We start from the raw sequence: 19,407 nt of genomic DNA on the forward strand, positions 1-19,407 counted from the left end.
GATGGGCAGTGGTACTGATGGAGACGGGCGATGCCAGAACAACAGATGGGCAGTGGTACTGATGGAGACGGGCGATGCCAGAACAACAGATGGGCAGTGGTACTGATGGAGACGGGCGATGCCAGAACAACAGATGGGCAGTGGTACTGATGGAGACGGGCGATGCCAGAACAACAGATGGGCAGTGGTACTGATGGGGACGGGCGATGCCAGAACAACAGATGGGCAGTGGTACTGATGGAGACGGGCGATGCCAGAACAACAGATGGGCAGTGGTACTGATGGAGACGGGCGATGCCAGAACAACAGATGGGCAGTGGTACTGATGGGGACGGGCGATGCCAGAACAACAGATGGGCAGTGGTACTGATGGAGACGGGCGATGCCAGAACAACAGATGGGCAGTGGTACTGATGGAGACGGGCGATGCCAGAACAACAGATGGGCAGTGGTACTGATGGGGACGGGCGATGCCAGAACAACAGATGGGCAGTGGTACTGATGGAGACGGGCGATGCCAGAACAACAGATGGGCAGTGGTACTGATGGAGACGGGCGATGAGGTTGACCAGGCCTGGTGATATAAAGGTATCTGTTCCAACAGCTAGAGTCAGAGGGACTGAGGTTGACCAGGCCTGGTGATATAAAGGTATCTGTTCCAACAGCTAGAGTCAAAGGGACTGAGGTTGACCAGGACTGGTGATATAAAGGTATCTGTTCCAACAGCTAGAGTCAAAGGGACTGAGGTTGACCAGGACTGGTGATATAAAGGTATCTGTTCCAACAGCTAGAGTCAGAGGGACTGAGGTTGACCAGGACTGGTGATATAAAGGTATCTGTTCCAACAGCTAGAGTCAAAGGGACTGAGGTTGACCAGGACTGGTGATATAAAGGTATCTGTTCCAACAGCTAGAGTCAGAGGGACTGAGGTTGACCAGGACTGGTGATATAAAGGTATCTGTTCCAACAGCTAGAGTCAAAGGGACTGAGGTTGACCAGGACTGTATTTGGAGAAAAACAGATTAATACCGGTGACGATGTGGGTGGCACAGGCACGGTTCACTGAGGCACACTAACCGGATTAACCAAAATACAAAATACTGAGAATACAACTTTAAAGTCAGGTGACACCGTAGGCCCTGAGGCTTAAAACTGGAACTATATTACTGTATCTTGTATTCCATATCAAATATGAAATGATTTGACTATAAAATGTTATCAAATATGAAATGTTTCGATTACGAAATGTTATTAAATGTGAACAAAGTGTGATTACAAAATGTTATTAAATATGAAATGTTGACAAAATGTTATCAAATCTGAAATGTTATTGTTATGAAATATTATTACATATGAAATGTTGTTATTATTAAATGTTATGGCCCCTATTATGAATCCTCAGACAACCTGGGACTACTGTCCCTATCACCTGTGTGTGTGTGTGTGTGTGTGTGTGTGTGTGTGTGTGTGTGTGTGTGTGTGTGTGTGTGTGTGTGTGTGTGTGTGTGTGTGTGTGTGTGTGTGTGTGTGTGTGTGTGTGTGTGTGTGTGTGTGTGTGTGTGTGAGAGAGAGAGAGAGACACACACACACATGCACACACACAGGGGAGTGGGGAGAGATGGTGTAGGATATTTTACTCACCCAACAGGGATCCTATGAGGATGAGCACCTGGATGGCTGTGGTGAAGTTCCGATAGGCTTGGTCTGTGATGGAGCGCTCCTGGCCGTTATCCAACCGTGTAGGTGTTGGACCTGACCCGTTATGGGGATCCAGCAGGAGGTGGGCCCGGGTGAAATTCCCGGTCTCATCTCCTGCGGTCGGAACCCAACTCCCAACATCCATTTTAGTTCACCTCAAGAGGGTATTATACTTTGAATTACATCTAAGATCCCACCCAGTAAATGGCCAATGAATAGGCTGGAGGTTAGTCGGAAGTCAATACTGGCCGCACTTCATGTGGAATGAAGTCAAGATTCATTTGGGAAATGAGACCTTTTAGAAATTAGGTGTGAGAATGGATTTGCCCTGAGGTGCCAATAGTCCATTGCCCCGCTGGTGAACAGGCATTCCCGCAGAGGGGCCAATTTCAAGACAGAATGGCATTTGTCACCCTCTTCTTGCATTCAAGTCCACACAGTCAACAAAAAATGGTTTGGAAAAACAGGCCAGAATATAGATTCACAATTTCATATGTTCAGATTGCCCAAATATTACATCATGTTAAATGTTGTCTCCCCACATCACGCGGTGGCATCTCTCCGTTCAACAACAGACGAGCGTGCGCTGTCCATTGTGATGAAAAATGATACCTGTTCTTAAGAGGTAAACTTCTGTCACAGATTCATCTAAAAAAATATATTTAAAAAATAAACGTCAACCTACATGAAAAACCGATAAACTACTGACTGACTAGGGTCCAGTCATAATGATTGACATTCAACATCCACATATTTAGATGAGAGGATGTGCCAATATCTAGCCTATCAAGCACGTTTCTATTTCAAGGATTTTGTTCACTTATTAAAGACAGTGCATTTTGACCTCAAATATATGAGATTCAGCTATACATACCTTCAATGATTTTTCTTATCGAGACTACGGACACAGTCTCGTTGGTTACACCACGGAAATCTAAGATTTCCTTCAGTTTCTTGCTCATCAGGCCGTCCGTCAGCGGTTTGGACTTTCAGCCCGTTTAATTAGGCTATTAGGAATAAAGGAGGGAACGCGTTCATCTGTCTCCTCAATCGGATTTGATAAAATATTCTCTCCACGCGCGTCACTGTCAATCAGTCAGCCAGTACTCTATCTGCGGGAGACTCGCTGTGTTGTGTGATGGGGCCGTAGATAAACGAATATTTTTCCTAAAGATCAGGCATCACACCGGAGGCAAGAGTCCCTCCTCTTCGTAGTAATAACATGGGCTCTTATAGACTCCTTCATAAATACATGACCGACAAAAAAAAATCGAATGAAATCCTATTTGTCACATTACAACAGGTGTAAACATAACACTGACAGGTTTTACTTACCAGCTCTTTCCCAATGATGCAGATTAAAACACATGAAACACACAGGAATGAAGCTAGGAGGCAAGGCTAAAGTGACCAGGCATCAGGATATAACACTAAATAAAGAATGACTGGGGCAAATTGAAATATAGCTACATTACACTTCATTTTACAATTTGAGCATGTTAGCGTTCTCATGGTTCTCATTTACATTTATAGTATGTTGCCGAGGCAATTCTTCCCCTAATCGTTGTACTAAAACGTGGCACATCTGTCCCAGAAGGAAATCCAGACGCCAAAAACGACAACTCTGTATTGTTATGTTGCTAGCAAAGTTTCCTGATACCACACTCAGTTGGGAAATTCCTCTTAAGGTTAGCTGAATTCTCTCCCAGGAACACCCAGAAAGGAGACGTTGAGACCAGACCTGCAACCTTGTCTTCCATACAACGTTATAAAGGCATGTTTTTCATTCCATAGAGACAAAGATCATTTAAATCCACGTTTCATTTATGTATTTATTGTCAGCTAATAATCTGTTTATCACCTTTTGTCTCTGTTGATGTAGCTCTACTAAATCATTCATTACATTTTTATTTAACTTGGCAAGTCAGTTAAGAACAAATTCTTATTTTCAATGACGGCCTAGGAACAGTGGGTGTTCAGGGGCAGAACGACAGATTTGTACCGTGTCAGCTCGGGGGTTTGAACTTGCAACCTCCCGGTTACTAGTCCAACACTCTAACCACTAGGCTACCCTGCCGCCCCACATATAAACAACACACTTTAGCTACATGCAGATATAACTCATCACCTGAGGCTGAATCACTGATAATGTGTATATCAGTTTATTTGTCTCTCCTCACAGTATGGCAGTATGACTCTCACCTCTCTGACCAAGGCCCTTCTCCCCAGACTTCTCAGTTTGGCTGGGTGGCCAGCTCTAGGAAGAATCTTGGTTGTTCCAAACTTCTTCCATTTAAGAATGATGGGCGAGACAGCCTACAGGGAGGGGAGGGCACTCGGTATCAGGAAAACAAACTCTCACTCAACATCAACAAAACAAAGGAGATTATCGTGGACTTCAGGAAACAGCAGAGGGAGCACCTGCCTATCCACATCGATGAGACAGCAGTGGAGACCACCCACACAGACAGTGTGGTGAAGAAGGTGCAACGGAACCTCTCCAACCTCAGGAGGCTGAAGAAATTTGGCTTGTCACCTAAAACCCTCACAACGTTTATGAGATGCACAATTGAGAACATCCTGTCGGGCTGTATCACCGCCTGGTATGGCAACTGCACCGCAAGGCTCTCCAGAGGGTAGTGAGGTCTGCACAACGCATCACCGGCGGCAAACTACCTTCCCTCCAGGACACCTACAGCACCCGATATCAAAGGAAGGCCATAAAGATCATCAAGGACAACAACCACCCGAGCCACTGCCTGTTCATCCCGCAACCATCCAGAAAGCGAGGTCAGTACAGGTGCATCAAAGCTGGGACCGAGAGACAGAAAAACAGCTTCTATCCCAAGGCCATCAGACTGTTAAACAGCCACAACACAGTGATGCTGCTGTCTACATACAGGCTTGAAATCATTGGCCACTTCAATAAATGGCTCACTATAATAATGTTTACATATCTGTCATTACTCATCTCATATGTATAATGGGGCAAAAAAGTATTTAGTCAGCCACCAATTGTGCAAGTTCTCCCACTTAAAAAGATGAGAGACGCTTGTAATTTTCATCATAGGTACACTTCAACCATAAAAATCACATTGTAGGATTTTTAATGAATTTATTTGCAAATGATGGTGGAAAATAAGTATTTTACATACACCTTAGTCAAATACAGTTAAACTCAGTTTAACTGCGTCCCCTTATGCCATAGTTTGTACATCTCAATTGTCAGTAGAAACCACATTTATTTAAGCAAGTTAGCCATATCAGCTGTTTTTTTTGTGTTTTTTTTTAAGGCAGTAAATGAGGCTGAATGAACTGTTTCACTGCCAGACATGGCTATGCTGATAGCCAGGTGTAGTGATAGCCAGGTGTAGCAGTGGTAAGGTGCTGGGACTGCTGTTGGGACAGCTTTATGTAGGCCCTAACAGTTTGTGGGGCCACCGTTTGTCACCGTTAGAGTGCAATTAATGTATTGTTTAGTGTTGTGGCTTTGCTGGCATGCATCCCACTTTTTATTTTTGCCCCACCAAGAGTTACATGCTAAAATCATCACTGGATATATATACACTGCCAGTCCAAAGTTTTAGAACACCTACTCATTCAAGGGTTTTTCTTCATTTTTACTATTTTCTACATTGTAGAATAATAGTGAAGACATCAAAACTATGAAATAACACTTATGGAATCATGTAGTATCCCAAAAGAAGTGTTAAACAAATCAAAATAAATTGTATATTTGAGATTCTTCAAATAGCTACCCTTAGCCTTGATCATTGCTTTGCACACTCTAGGCATTCTCTCAACCAGCATCACCTGGAATGCTTTTCCAACAGTCTTGAAAGAGTTCCCACATATGCTGAGCACTTGCTGGCTGCTTTTCCTTTACTCTGCAGCCTGACTCATTGGGTTGAGGTCGGGTGATTGTGGAGGCCAGGTCACCAGATGCAGCACTCCATCACTCTCCTTCTTGGTCAAATAGCCCTTACACAGCCTGGAGGTGTGTTGGGTCATTGTCCTGTTGAAAAACAAATATACTCCCACTAAGCACAAACCAGATAGGATGACGTATCGCTGCAGAATGCTGTGGCAGCCATGCTGGTTAAGTATGCCTTGAATTCTAAATAAATCACAGTGTCACCAGCAAAGCACCCTCACACCTCCATGCTTCACGGTGGGAACTACACATGCGGAGATCATCCGTCCACCAACTCTGCGTCTTACAAAGACCCAGCAGTTGGAACCAAAAATCTCAAATTTGGACTCATCAGACCAAAGGATAGATTTTCAACAGTCTAATGTCCATTGCTCTTCTTCTGTCCTTTAGTAGTGGTTTCTTTGCAGCAATTCGACAATGAAGGCCTGATTCACACAGTCTACTCTGAAAAGTTTATTTTGAAATGTGTCTGTTACTTGAACTCTGTGAAGCATTTATTTGGGCTGCAATTATTATTTGGGCTGCAATTTCTGAGGTGCAGTTAACTCTAATGACCTTATCCTCTGCAGCAGAGGTAACTCTAGGTCTTCCTTTCCTGTGGCAGCCAGATTCACCATAGCGCTTGATGGTTCTTGAAAGTAATGATGGAGTGTAATTTCTCTTTGCTTATTTGAGCTGTTCTTGCCATAATATGAACTTGGTATTTTACCAAATAGGGCTATCTTCTATATACCACCCCTACCTTGTCACAACACAACTGATTGGTATTAAGGAAAGAAATTCCACAAATGAACTTTCAACAAGGCACACCTGTTAATTGAAATGCATTCCAGGTAACCTCATGAAGCTGGTTGAGAGAATGCAAAGAGCATGCAAAGCTGTCATCAAGGCAAAGGCAAATATATTTTGATTTGGTTACTACATGATTCCATGTGTTATTTCATAGTTTTGATGTCGTCTTCACTATTATTCGACAAAGTAGAAAATAGTACAAATAAAGAAAAACCCTGAAATGAGTAGGTGTGTCCAAACAGATTATTGGTACTGTATATAATATATCAAAGTTATTGTTAACAGAATCCAGTTAAATAAAGTTCAGCAGCACACTCACAGGCTTATTCATGATACTCGTTGGATAATTGGATAATTTAGTTGCGTTCCAGGCTGACTCCATTGCAGGCATTGCATTGCATTGCATTAAGCAATGGTTATGTGCCACTTCATTGACTGCACTGTAAGACATCAGATTACTATATCATATGATGTGGTAGGCTGATATGTTAAACACCTATCCACACATTGAAGATCTGGCAGGAGTCTGCAAAGTAGTCAACCAGGAGAGCAGCCTTTCTCTTAGTGTTACAGCCTGGCTTTCTGGACAGTGTTGCTGTTGTGCTTCAGGTGTGTCCTGAAGAACTCCGGGACCCTCCTCCACAGGTCCAGCTGAGCCTCATGGTGGGCTTTAGCTTCCCCCCCAAACACCACCACTTTACCCACCCCAGAGTGGAAGCCAGACGGGTAGTGGGGCATGTAGGGCACCTCCAGGAAATGACCCGCCCTGGGGTAAGTCACCACCTCAAAGTTATCTTTCCCATGATGCCTCAGCTGGGCGGCGGCCTTCTGGGCAAAGAGACAGCTGTTCCAGTTCCTGTCGTCCTCGGAGACAACAAAAAGGAACCTAGAACCGGATCGTTCTATCGGGATCACGGAACCGCGGGTCCTTTCTGTTGTCTGATCTGGTATGGTGTCTCGGACATCGAGAAGGCCGGACGGTGTGAGGGTGATGTTCTCTAGGATAGGCATGAGGGGAGGGATGACGAGGTCTTTGTAGTGCAGTGGCGTCATGACGTTAGCGTTGCAGCCGTTGATCCAGACTGTGGCTGAGATGCCAGAGAGAAAAGAGGCCATTGACAGAGCCAGGTCGCCACTCTTAGAGATGGACAGGATTCCTATTCCTGGACCCTGGACCTAGAGAAAAAGACAATGGTTTGCCAAGAGACTAAAAATCATTACAGACAATCAAAGTAACCTGGTTTTGACAAACCAATAAATAGGATGGTTAAACTGAACACATAAAAAGCATTGTTGTTATGTTGTCATTGTTATGAGTGTGACTGTTTAGTTGATATGATGTGTAGAGAAACAGCCACTATGTGGCAGCAGTTACACAGTTAACAAAATATTGAAGTCCAGTGAAAGGAACCTCAAGGTGGCATTTACCTCTAATGGATGGAAGAAATGGCCCATATTCACGATGCATAGTAAGAGTGCTCGACATTCTATAGACACGAGGAACGTAAATCCTAGATCAGCACTCTTACTATGAGATGTTTCATGAATACAGGGCCTTGCTCTTCTTCCGCAACTAACCTGTGGCTGTCTCCTCAGGAATGTGATGGCCTCTTCAAAGTACTCCAGGTCAAGGTATTTGGGTAAGGTTTTGGGCAGGTCCTGGAAGCCAGAGTAGCCCAGCGCCAGAACCACAAAACCTTTGTTAGCCAGCAGACTGGCCCGGACCTCAGATACACCTCCACCCAGAACATACATATCCAGGACACCAGGAAATGGACCTGGCCCTGAGGATGGGGCAATAGGAAAAGGTTGTTGGGCAACATTTGCACAACTGAAACGCATTTAGCCCAGCCCCTTTGAATCAGAGGTCCAGGGGATATTTTTTTATCGACATCAACGTCACGAGGAGAAGTTGTTGGGGGGTTTACTGCCTTGTTGAAGGGCAACCAGTGACCTTTCGGTTACTGGCCCACTTGGCTACCTGCCGCTCCCTTGCCGAGAGATAGCGACATATCTCATGGCTGTTCTGTAACGGTTTCCTTCAAACACATACACATTCTGTTTTATGAGTCTATGATGCAAAGTTGTATAGCCTAATACAAAGGCCTGTTTTTCTGAGGAGATCTCACGACGCGTTGTTAAGAACACTTTCAAGCATATGTGCAAGATAAAGGATAGATGACAGACACGAGAACGATGTGATAGGAGAGAAATGTGAAACTACATACACTTCAGAAAGGCATGACGAAACAGGGGACAACGACAATGGAAATATATGTAGATATTTTTTACTATTCATCAAATTAACGGATAAGCCAAGCCTACACAACTAACCTGGTGGTAGAAAGAGGGTCCCCCGAATTCTCCCATTGTTCATGCCCAACGGTATCCTCCTCAGCCCTTCGGTCATGAACTGCCTCTCGATAGTCTCTGCTGCCAAGATCTCACCTGTGTCCTCGTGCAGCGCGTCTATATCAACCATCATTGAACTCGACACATTCTTTTTCAATAGTTTGCGGTGTGGAGTCTCGGGCGTCATTGCCCAAAACAAGCCCATGGGTTCAACTCCTGTATAACTTCCACCCAGAGAGGGGGAGAGACACAGGTCTACCTGTCCTGTAGAATCTGCGGAGTAGAGAGCGGAAGCTTTGAAGATGATCCCTTTATCGTCCCTGAGTTTGGACCTCAATGCCACTTTCTGGTGCGGAGAAAGTCCATCTACCTTGACGTGCACCGGTTCGTCGAAGAAACAGCGAGGACTGGGGCGAAGACGGACGCGAACCTGTTGCGAATTCGACCGCAATGATGTGTATAACCATAGAAACCATGGTTTTGTTTTTGAGAGAAATTCCTGGTACACCAATTGGGCCAACATGACTCCCAACTATTCTAATCTTATTTCCAAAAGAATAACAGCAACTACTACTGCCGCTGTCTTTTTACGAGACGGACGCCTCTTACTTTGAGCTATAATATTTACTTTGAGCTATAGTATTTACTTTGAGCTATAATATTTACTTTGAGCTATAATATGACCCAGAAACAGCCTCCAATATGGCCAGCCGTTGTTTCCAACATAATAAATGGTCGCACGTGACGATGACGTCTTGTTATTTAGTCGTGAGTCGACTTTGCCCCGGAGCCGACAGAAAATCTCCCTCCCCCTTCTCGTGAACGTGCACACACTCAATCTTCAATTCTGCAACTGCTAGTTGAAGATTTCTGCTCTGTGTTCCTTCAAAGCAGCTGTCAATGATCACGTTCGGTTTCGTTTCATTTGTTTTTATGGCGGTTTGATCGCAGGGTAGGCACTAGTAATGTCTGCAGTTTTTGGTTTAGCTATTTTAAGGTGTATTTGTCTATAAATAAATATCTTTGCCAAAATTCGGCATCTCTCTCATGTCGTATTCGACTAGTAGTTGTTCTGAAATGTTTATTGCTTGCCTACATTTTACTCCTTCCTCTGTGTTTAATATAACCAGGGGTGGAAGTAACGAATTACAACTACTCATGTTCCTGTAATTGAGTAGCTTTTCTGTGTACTTGTACTTTGAGTATTTTTCAAAAGGCTGTACTTTTACTTAACTACTTTACCTAATTCAAAATGTACTTAAGTACATTTTCAAAACCATCCGTTAGAGTACAATCTAGAAAAAGGGTACACATCATCATGGCAAGCACATAAAGTTTTGGCCTTTACATGCTGACCAGACCGGACAGGTCGCGTGCACGAGCTTCGCAAAATAAATGTAGAAATCCACGTTATTCAATTATTCACCCACACTGCTCACGCGCGCCAACGAGGGTCTGTGATGCCAAGGGCTAAAATTGACGCATATCTTGCTGAAAGTCCTGCCTCTCCCATCTCCTCATTGGTTTATAGAAGCAGGTACCCACGTGCCATCTCCTCATTGGTTATACCCACGTGGGTGATTGAAAGACGAACTGTTTTGCCAGTGGTTGTGGTAATACTATGAAAGTTTAGATGCCGATCACCATATAAGTTCAAAGATGAAAAGGCCTGGAAGGAGGAGAGATGACTAGAAATGATTCGGTTGGCCATTTTATCTGTGGATTAATTGTCGGAGTAGAGGACCTTGTGCATTTCAGGTAAAATAACAACTCAATGTTTATATCCCAGGGCAAATTAGCTAGCAACAGCAAGCTAACATACATGTTTAATGCTTTTTGACCTGTCCCCAAATTAATGTCATTGGTTCAGAGTTTGTTTTGATATTTTAACTTGTGTTTCGTGATCGCGTTTGGTGTAGGGGGACAAAATAAATGTATGCACGATGGCGCACACAGTTTGGGTTCCGTGTTAGTAGTAGCTAGAACTGTTCACTTGTTTGTCAGTGACAAGTAACATGCAGTGTTGCCAACTCCTCAGTAAGGAAAGTAGCTATTGGCTTTCCTAAAAGTCACTAAATGACATCACCTAAATTGCATAATTTGCCATGTGCATGTAATTGTGATGGACGCTGTAGGAGAGAGGAATAACGCCGTGGGAGAGACAAAGTGACTAAGAAACACCCTGTTTAGAACTACAAATGAGCAAGCTGCAGAGTGGCACACACAGTAAATAAGAATCAGATATTTGAGGCCATACTCCTCTTCCATCACTTTATGGACCCCGTTGTTAACCCTGTCATAACAGAAGCATTGTCAGTCCCTATCCCCAGGAGTTTCTCTTTTTTAAGACAACACTTCGAGGAAAGACAACAGCACAGGCTATAGATTTGGTATCTCCTCCCGCCAACTCAACAAGCCCCAGAAATGTTGATACAATTGTCTGCTTGGTGTCACTAAAGTACCTTATCACAACCCCCAGGTACTTAGAAACACTTACATCCCATGGACTCATTGAGGAGGAGGCTGAAACGCTGGTCACCCACATCTGCAACCAACTTTTTTCAGAAAGTATGTTGGTGCTAGAACACCATTAATCATTTCTGTGTGTTAGAGTTGCGTAAATTCGAATCTGGTATCAGGAAAAATATGACAATGAGTCACCGATTGTATACTATGTATTTTTTATTAGCTAAGTAATAAATGGAAAATGCAACTTTCGTATATATACGGGCTCACTGTAATACCACGCAGGGCAGAACAGGGAACTGACAGGATGTATGTAAACAGTGTTCTTGTACTGTGATGGACATAGTTCCAACTCGTCTGTTGGCCTATCACAGTAGAGGCTGAGCGTGGTTTAGACTTGCAACTTTGTAAGATACAGCAAGTCACACCATGTGCTCAATATTCTCACATACAAACACAAGGACAAAGCATCTGCTGGGCTGTTATCTACAGTTTTGCAACATGCAGGTCACACCATGTTACTCAGTTCTTGTCACACACACAAACAGGCAAGTAGATGTAGCAAGCAGTTGTTTAATCTCATGATGCTGCTCAAGTGCACAAATGCAGATACCTCACACAGCCAACATCAGATAACATTTAATCATATATATGTGGCAATGGCTATAATGTAAAACACAGAATCCCACATGTGCAGGTTGTCCTGTGCATTTTGAAGAGGGTAGCAGCAGTGGAGTCTGAGAAAGCAGCTCTACATGCTTCTCCAATGTGATCACATGCCTGCATGGAAGTGTTCAGCGATAGCTAATGCCATGGCCTCAGCCTTTTTTGCAGAGTAATTGTTTTTAACCATAAAAGGCAGATTGTTTTGGGTGGAACTGTTATCAGGGGCCTGTTGCACAAAAGTAGAATTAAGACATCCGGGATAAATGACTCAGCTGAGCTCAATGAAGCCAAAACATAGGCTTAATTGGTTGCACAAAGACCAAGCCAGGATGAGCAGACACGGATTCATCCATGAAACCAATCCTGGATAGGTGCGCGCTCACGGCTCACTCAAATAGACCCCGTCACAGATTAACTGATTTACCATGGCAACTAGAGCCGCGTACTTTTCCCCGTCAAGCACAAATCCTCATGGAGGCATACGAGGAGGTAAAAGATATAATTAAGAAGAAAGGCAACACCGCCACAGTGATAAAGCAAAGAGAAAAAGCGTGGCAAAGTATTGCAGACCGCCTGAATGCGTAAGTAGTGCACAATTACACACTCACCGCTCCGCTGAAACATCACAATTACAATTAAAATATTTAATTCACATCTCCAAAAACGCAGTTGTACTGTAATTATGAAACGGTTAAATTTTTAATTGAAATGCACTGCAGATATGAGTGAAATTGTGTAAAGTAAGTCCATCACACTGTATAAAGCTATGATAAATTATTATTAAAGCCTTACATTATTATTTAACGTTACTACGCTCAGTACGGTTTAATCTTAGCCGTTGTACTCTGCTTCTTATGTTGTCCACCGTTTTTTGTGTTTCTCCTGCTTTCATTAATGTAAAGCTGGACAAAATGAAACAATTGTGAAAAGTGCTATATAAATAACATTTAATTGAATAAATAGATGAGCTATAATAATAATCACTTTAATTTATATAGCGCCTTTCAAAGGACCCAAGGTCGGTTGCTCACTGCACTGCAAAATGTCTTTCTTACTTAGTATTTTTGTCTTGTTTTCAGTAAAAAAAAAATATCTAAAAAACATCTTGAATATTTTCTTGAGCAAAATTACCTAGGAAAATAAGCAAAAAATCTGCCAGTGAAACGAGAACTTTTCTAAAATTAAGTGTTTATGGAAAAAGTAAACTTATTTCAAGAGAATTTTTATTATATTGACAGATTTATTTGCTTGTTTTAAGCACACATTTACTTAAAGTTTATATTTTTGTCTAAACTATACTTATTTTGATAGGTCATTTAGCAAATCAAGAAAATACATCTTTATTTAAGTTTTTTAAAAATATTTTTACTGAAAACAAGACAAAAATACCAAGTAATTTTTTGCAGTGTGACTCCATTAAATGTGTGTAGATTAAACATGAACGGGCCAAAACGGACATGGCAGCAGGTCAAAATCAAATACAAGAACATTCTGCAGAATGGTATGGTCCCTGACTAATATTTAACAAAGCACAAGCATATATTGTACCCAGAAGGTGCCTGCTCACACATTGTCTGTACTGTTTTAGCAGTGAAAAAGAATACCCACAGACAAGGCACGGGTGGTGGGTCACCAAAGGCTGACCTTACCCCAGCAGAGGACATGGCCTTGGAGCTAAATAAAGGCAGGCCCGTCTTAGAATCCCTGGGGGAAAGAGACGAGCATAGGTTCCTCCCAAGATGCCACCCGTTCATTCAAGGTATGTCCTTCCATCTCTAATGATGAGATTTTGTGTTGACAGGTGAATTCTCTGGTGTGTTGCTGGGAGACAGGGGGTATGGTATGGCTGCCAGCCTTTTCTCCTGACACCTTTCACAGACCCCCAGGAAGCACAGCAGGCCTACAACCATGCCCATGCCAGGACCAGGGCCAGAGTTGAAATGACCTTTGGCCTCCTGAAGGCACGCTTTCACTGCCTTCACAAATTAAGGGTCAGCCCTGTTAGGGCATGTGATATTACTGTGGCTTGTGCTGTCCTCCACAATGTGGCCTGCCTGAGGAAGGAGAGGGCCCCAGAGTGCCACCAGCCATGGACTGGGACAATCCGGCAATCTTCCTGATGACGACAGTGGTCGGCTGCTGAGGGACCAATATGTGTTGAATTATTTTAGTTAGTATGTGTGCTTTCAATTTTGGTTAAATATGTCCTGCGGTGGCAGAGGAATTTGGGTTTTTATGGGTTCGTTTTTTACGAATTTGGCCTCTTATGATGTTTGTGCGGTATACTGTGTGTAATACAAGGCTGCAGGGAGGCTACTGCATCCATTCATTTGTCTGTTCAGTTGATGTGTATGGATTTGTCCTGCATTTATTTTAGTGTGCAGACATGCAGGGTGTGTTATACAGACCTTTGAATGTGTATGTATCATTTTGTATAATATGCTTGGATTCTGTGCTTTCCATCTTGTAGTGTCACTGTGACTTCAGTTTCGAAAGGAGCTGATGGTTTACCTGCTTTGTTTTGTCCTTATTCAATAAAGGAACATAATGTTACACATTGTGTTTTATATTCATATGGAATGTGTATTTGTTTATATGACAGAGTACTAGGGCCACACTGAAGAAAAAGGATAAAGTCATAAATTTATGAGGCTGGTTCTTTCTGCAGAAAAGCTACATTGCTTTTACAGTTTTGATACTTATGACAATGTGATACTTAATATTCTGGCACATCAGCATGTCTTTGTTTATGAAACCATACTGAAGTACAATTTCACGAAATGCCCCGCATCTGTCATTTTAACAACTGTCCTCCTTTAAAACAACTGGTTACAATATTATGACTTGTCTTTTTTTTCCCTCTGTGGCCCTAATATTCTATCATTTTATATATAGTCTATGGGAAACTGTAAATTATCTAATGATAGCAACATCTAAAAATAATTTTTTTATCCAAAATCATTGAAATTAATGATCACAAACGTTTAAATAATGACAGTGGGTCTAGTTATATGTGATAACAATGTATAGTGAGCAGTGAAATAACTATTGGTTTCCATTTGTGGTGACTGCTGACTGACATTAGGGATGAGATTAAATAGATCCTGGAATTTAGCCTGGTCTGGAGCAGGCTAGCTCCACAGAATAAATCTCCATGGTAATTTATACCATAACATATCCTCCTGCCCCCTATCCATCTTTAGTGCAACCGGATTACGGATCAATTGAGCCAGGATCACCAAGATATCCTGGCTTAATCCCTTATCCTAGTTTTGTGCAACAGGCCCCTGGCTTTGCCTTTTGAATGTTTTTGAGTTGTCATGATTTTTTTTACATCAAAGTTTGGTGTAGAAATCAGATTTACAATACAGGCAGTATGCCTGTGTATCGTCTCCAATAAACGGCTTCAACCAGCCTTTGAAATCAGGGTTTCACGGCCCAATCACAGCTGTGTATGCAAACCAAATGATGACCCGTAGCAGGATTTTTAAACAGTAAAAAAATAAATAAAAAAAAAAAGTTAACTAAATGCAACGGGAAAAAAAGGTTTCCTAATCAACTTGAAAAAAATAAATGGAGCCTAACGAGATTGAGAAGGTTCCGGAGACATAGCCAGTGGCCGGGTCTTCTGAAGACCACGAGGAAGGAAATGCCTGGCCGCATCTCAAAGAACACTTCCGCTTCAAGCAGAGAGGATGAGACAGTGTGACTATGGAATGGAAAGATGGTGGAGGTGGCTGCCTACAAAAACTCTGCTTCGAATTTGAGGAAACATGTAATGGTACAGAAAGTAAATGTGTAAATTATATATATATATTTTTTAAAGTAAAGTTGTAAATGTATTTTATTGCCATGAATGGCGTTTGTTGTGTAGGCTATGTAGCCAGTTTCATTCAATCTGTAGCGTAATGCTAACGTTAGCTAGCTCATCCTGCTGCTAGCTAGTTAAAAGCTAACCCTGACCAATGTCTTTACACAGCTGAAGGAACTTGTGGCTGTAGTGCGGGCTACTACCTCATTGACATTATGGTGTCTAGTAGTTAGCCATCCCCATAATTTAAATGGTTGGGGATAGCTAAAAGTGAAATTTAAGGAACTTGTGAAGTCAAAATAAATAATTTTGAGACTTGGGATTTTTAGGTAAGTGCATTCTCTTATGTGTTTGCTTGTTACCTAGCTATATCTGGTTGGATCACAGAGTTTCCAATAATATCCAAAAACAATGTTTGGTAAAACTATAACGTTCATTGTTATAACTGGGGAAAATAACAATATTCCCCAACATCGGTAAGTATTTGGACAGTGACATGCTGTAATTTCTAAATGGTTCATTTGATATGAATAAACATATTTTATAGCTCAGTCTGCACTTTAACCCAGTTGTCATTGTATCTTTTAAAATCCAATGTGCTGGACTACAGAGCCAAAACAAAAAGTGTCATTGCCCAAATACTTAAGATTGTAGATTTGATGCGGTTTTAAGTTAAGTTTGGTTTTATACAAACTGGTCAGGCTATATACATTTTGCCCAGACTGATGCAGTCATTTTGTCCACAGAGGAAACATCCATTAAAGTTGACAAACTACAATATGTTCACCTCTGCAACCACAAACAAACAAACCAAGGAGCTATCAAACACCTCTTCAACTTGCAAGCAAGCAAAGATATCTGAAACGTATGGCAGTGGGAGGAGCTTTTTTGTTTTTGTTTTGGTGAACAGAGCCAGGCAGTCGAGTCAGCAGACCGAGACTCAGATGCTGAAGAGCCAGCAGAGCAGGTTGAATACCAAGACACCTATTCCATCCTGGAAAATGACAAGTGTCCTAGAATAATCAACTCCCTCAGCATCAACGGAGTGCATGTCACCTGCTGAACCTCATTGCAACAGATTCTGCGTTGGCAGAAACACATAGTGATAGCTAGAAAAGGTTGTCCAGATCATCTTTTGCCAAATGCCATGTGGAGTAAAACGGGACGGTCAACCTTAACTGCTGAAGTTGTTGAGAATGAGCGCAAACTGCAGTTGGATCCGTCCAAATCAAAACCAGTTGGAACTCAACTTACCTGACTGTGGAGAGGATCACACACATCATTCAAGAGAAGGGGGAGGATGCCATAAGAAAGGTGTGACAAGAATTAAAAGTGAAAATGTGAGTAGCAATTCTTTGAATCAACTTAAATATTTTCCTATTACAGTAATATATTGTCAATGAAATGTTAGAATTATAAGAGGTATTTACATTCCCCTTGTCTTTCAGGCTGAGCCTGGCAGAAATGTCCTTCTTGAATGAGTACTGCAAAGTGATGAAGCCTTTGGTCTCAGCTTTGAACCTTCTACAGTCTGAGACCAACATGCATATGGGGTGGCTGCTACCAGTGATCTTCTTACTAAAAAACAAAACTTCAAAAGGTCGGGAAGCATCTTGCCAAATGTGCCTACCACTTATCAGAGCCAGTCAGAATGGCAAATTCAGAGAGAAGTCATGCGAGTTAAGTGTTCGATAGGTTGTTCCACAAATAATATGGCTTTTGAACATTTGTATATGTGAAGTTGAAGATTTTATATTAAAATCAGCTGTGGTGGATCTTATCTTGTTCGTTATTTTTCTGGTGTTGTCACAAATGTCGTCAGGGAAATGACCGGACCAGGGTGCAGGGTGGTGAGCGTACATTTTCTCTTTATTTCTTCAAATGGAGCCAACAATGACCGTGAAGCTCCGTGAGGATATACCTGCATCAAACGAAGACAACTACCCACAACTAAGGTGTAAAAAAAAAAAAAACAGGCTGCCTAAGTATGATTCCCAATCAGAGACAACGATAGACAGCTGTCCCTGATTGAGAACCATACCTGGCTAAAATATAGAAACAGAAAACAGAATGCCCACATCACACCCTGACCAAACCAAATGGAGGAATAAAACAGCTCTAAGGTCGGCATATATTGTTACATGTTAACAATATTACATATACAGTAGTATATAGAAAAGTACTTTATTTTTAAAAATTATTCATTTGTTTGTGAAGCTTGCATTCAATTGCCATACCCTTTTCACATGAACTTCCATTCTTGTATAAGGATAATGCCAATAACCATCAAAATTTGAAATAGCAAATTATTTTTGATGTAACTTTTACTCTGAGTACTTTTTAAATCTGCTACATTTTACTTATTTTTTTAAATATTTTTTTTTTTACACCAGTACTTTTACTTCTACTTGATTTACAATTTCATTAAAGTAACAGTACTTCAACTTGAGTAGGATTTTACAGTACTCTTTCCATCCCTGAATATAACACACATACATTAATTATTAACTTTGATTGCCTGTGACGATGTTTGTTCTATAGAAAGTATTTGACTAATGTATGGCACAGAAAGTATTTGACTCCAGCCACAAAATTACGAGGGGTGGGAGTATTTCGGCAAGGCCATTTTCTTGCCTGATGAAACATCATTTACCAACAAAGTAATCGTGTTTAGTGAATCCACCAGATCAGAGGCATTTGGAATGACCAGGCATGTTGTCTCGACAAGTGTGTGAATTTGACCGTTTTCCTTTCCTGCTGAGCATTCAAAATGTAATGAGTACTTTTGGCTATCAGGGAAAATGTATGGAGTAAAAAGTACATTATTTTCTTTAGGAACGTAGTGAAGTAAAAGTAGTCAAATATAAATAGTAAAGTACAGACACCGCAAAAAAATCAGACTTTGGTTACTGTATGTTTTGACTTGGGTCCCCGAGCTTACATGAGCAAGGCAGTTAACCCACTGTTCCCCTGAACAAGGCAGTTAACCCACTGTTCCCCTGAACAAGGCAGTTAACGCACTGTTCCCCTGAACAAGGCATTTAACCCACTGTTCCCCTGAACAAGGCACTGTTCCCTGATTAACCCACTGTTCCCTGAACAAGGCATTTAACCCACTGTTCCCCTGAACAAGGCAGTTAACCCACTGTTCCCCAAGGCAGTGAACAAGGCATTTAACCCACTGTTCCCCTGAACAAGGCAGTTAACCCACTGTTCCCCTGAACAAGGCAGTTAACCACCCACAGTCCCCTGAACAAGGCAGTTAACCCACTGTTCCCCTGAACAAGGCAGTTAACCCACTGTTGCCCCCACTGAACAAGGCAGTTAACCCACTGTTCCCCTGAACAAGGCAGTTAACCCACTGTTCCCCTGAACAAGGCAGTTAACCCACCGTTCCCCTGAACAAGGCAGTTAACCCACTGTTCCCCTGAACAAGGCAGTTAACCCACTGTTCCCCTGAACAAGGCAGTTAACCCACTGTTCCCCGGGCTCCGATGACGTGGATGTTGATTAAGGCAGCCCTCCTCACCTCTCTGATTAAAGGGTTGGGTTAAATGCAGAAGACACATTTCAGTTGAATGCATTCAGTTGTACAACTGACCCTTTCCCTTCCCGGTGGCGCAAGTTCATTGATTTCTAAAAATAGGTTTTAACTTTGTCACTAGAGGGTATTGTGTGTAGATGGGTA

At 42.1% G+C, this 19,407-nt stretch overlaps 1 protein-coding gene, 1 long non-coding RNA gene and 1 pseudogene across 2 annotated transcripts; 1 reads left to right on the top strand and 2 right to left on the bottom strand.

The window, feature by feature from the left end:
- The window catches only part of LOC127931448 (G-protein coupled receptor 176-like), a 30,539-nt pseudogene extending 27,722 nt beyond the window's left edge, over positions 1 to 2,817 (bottom strand).
- A 1,976-nt stretch (positions 2,818 to 4,793) lies between these two features.
- Positions 4,794 to 9,611, bottom strand: LOC118378859 (acyl-coenzyme A thioesterase 1-like). Its single transcript, XM_035765843.2, has 3 exons — positions 8,759 to 9,611; positions 8,003 to 8,208; positions 4,794 to 7,600 (listed from the first exon to the last, which is right to left on the bottom strand). Exons 1-3 carry the CDS (start codon positions 9,297 to 9,299, stop codon positions 6,992 to 6,994), a joined length of 1,356 nt encoding a protein of 451 aa, XP_035621736.1. The 5' UTR covers positions 9,300 to 9,611; the 3' UTR covers positions 4,794 to 6,991.
- Positions 9,612 to 15,465: 5,854 nt separating this feature from the next.
- On the top strand, positions 15,466 to 17,499 carry LOC118378860 (uncharacterized). Its single transcript, XR_004824499.2, has 3 exons — positions 15,466 to 15,689; positions 16,466 to 17,059; positions 17,168 to 17,499. It is a non-coding gene; the product is annotated as an uncharacterized LOC118378860 (long non-coding RNA).
- The last annotated feature ends 1,908 nt before the right edge of the window (positions 17,500 to 19,407 follow it).

Source organism: Oncorhynchus keta, chromosome 8 (genome assembly GCF_023373465.1).
Source record: "Oncorhynchus keta strain PuntledgeMale-10-30-2019 chromosome 8, Oket_V2, whole genome shotgun sequence".
Taxonomy (NCBI): Eukaryota; Metazoa; Chordata; class Actinopteri; order Salmoniformes; family Salmonidae; genus Oncorhynchus; species Oncorhynchus keta.

Coding starts and splice junctions, on each gene's coding strand:
- LOC118378859 (XM_035765843.2), bottom strand. CDS start 9,299: ATGTTGGCCCAATTGGTGTACCAGGAATTTCTCTCAAAAACAAAACCA. Junction 8,209..8,758: donor GACCCTCTTTCTACCACCAG/GTTAGTTGTGTA, acceptor CCCCATCCTCAG/GGCCAGGTCCATTTCCTGGT. Junction 7,601..8,002: donor TCCTGAGGAGACAGCCACAG/GTTAGTTGCGGA, acceptor CTTTTTCTCTAG/GTCCAGGGTCCAGGAATAGG.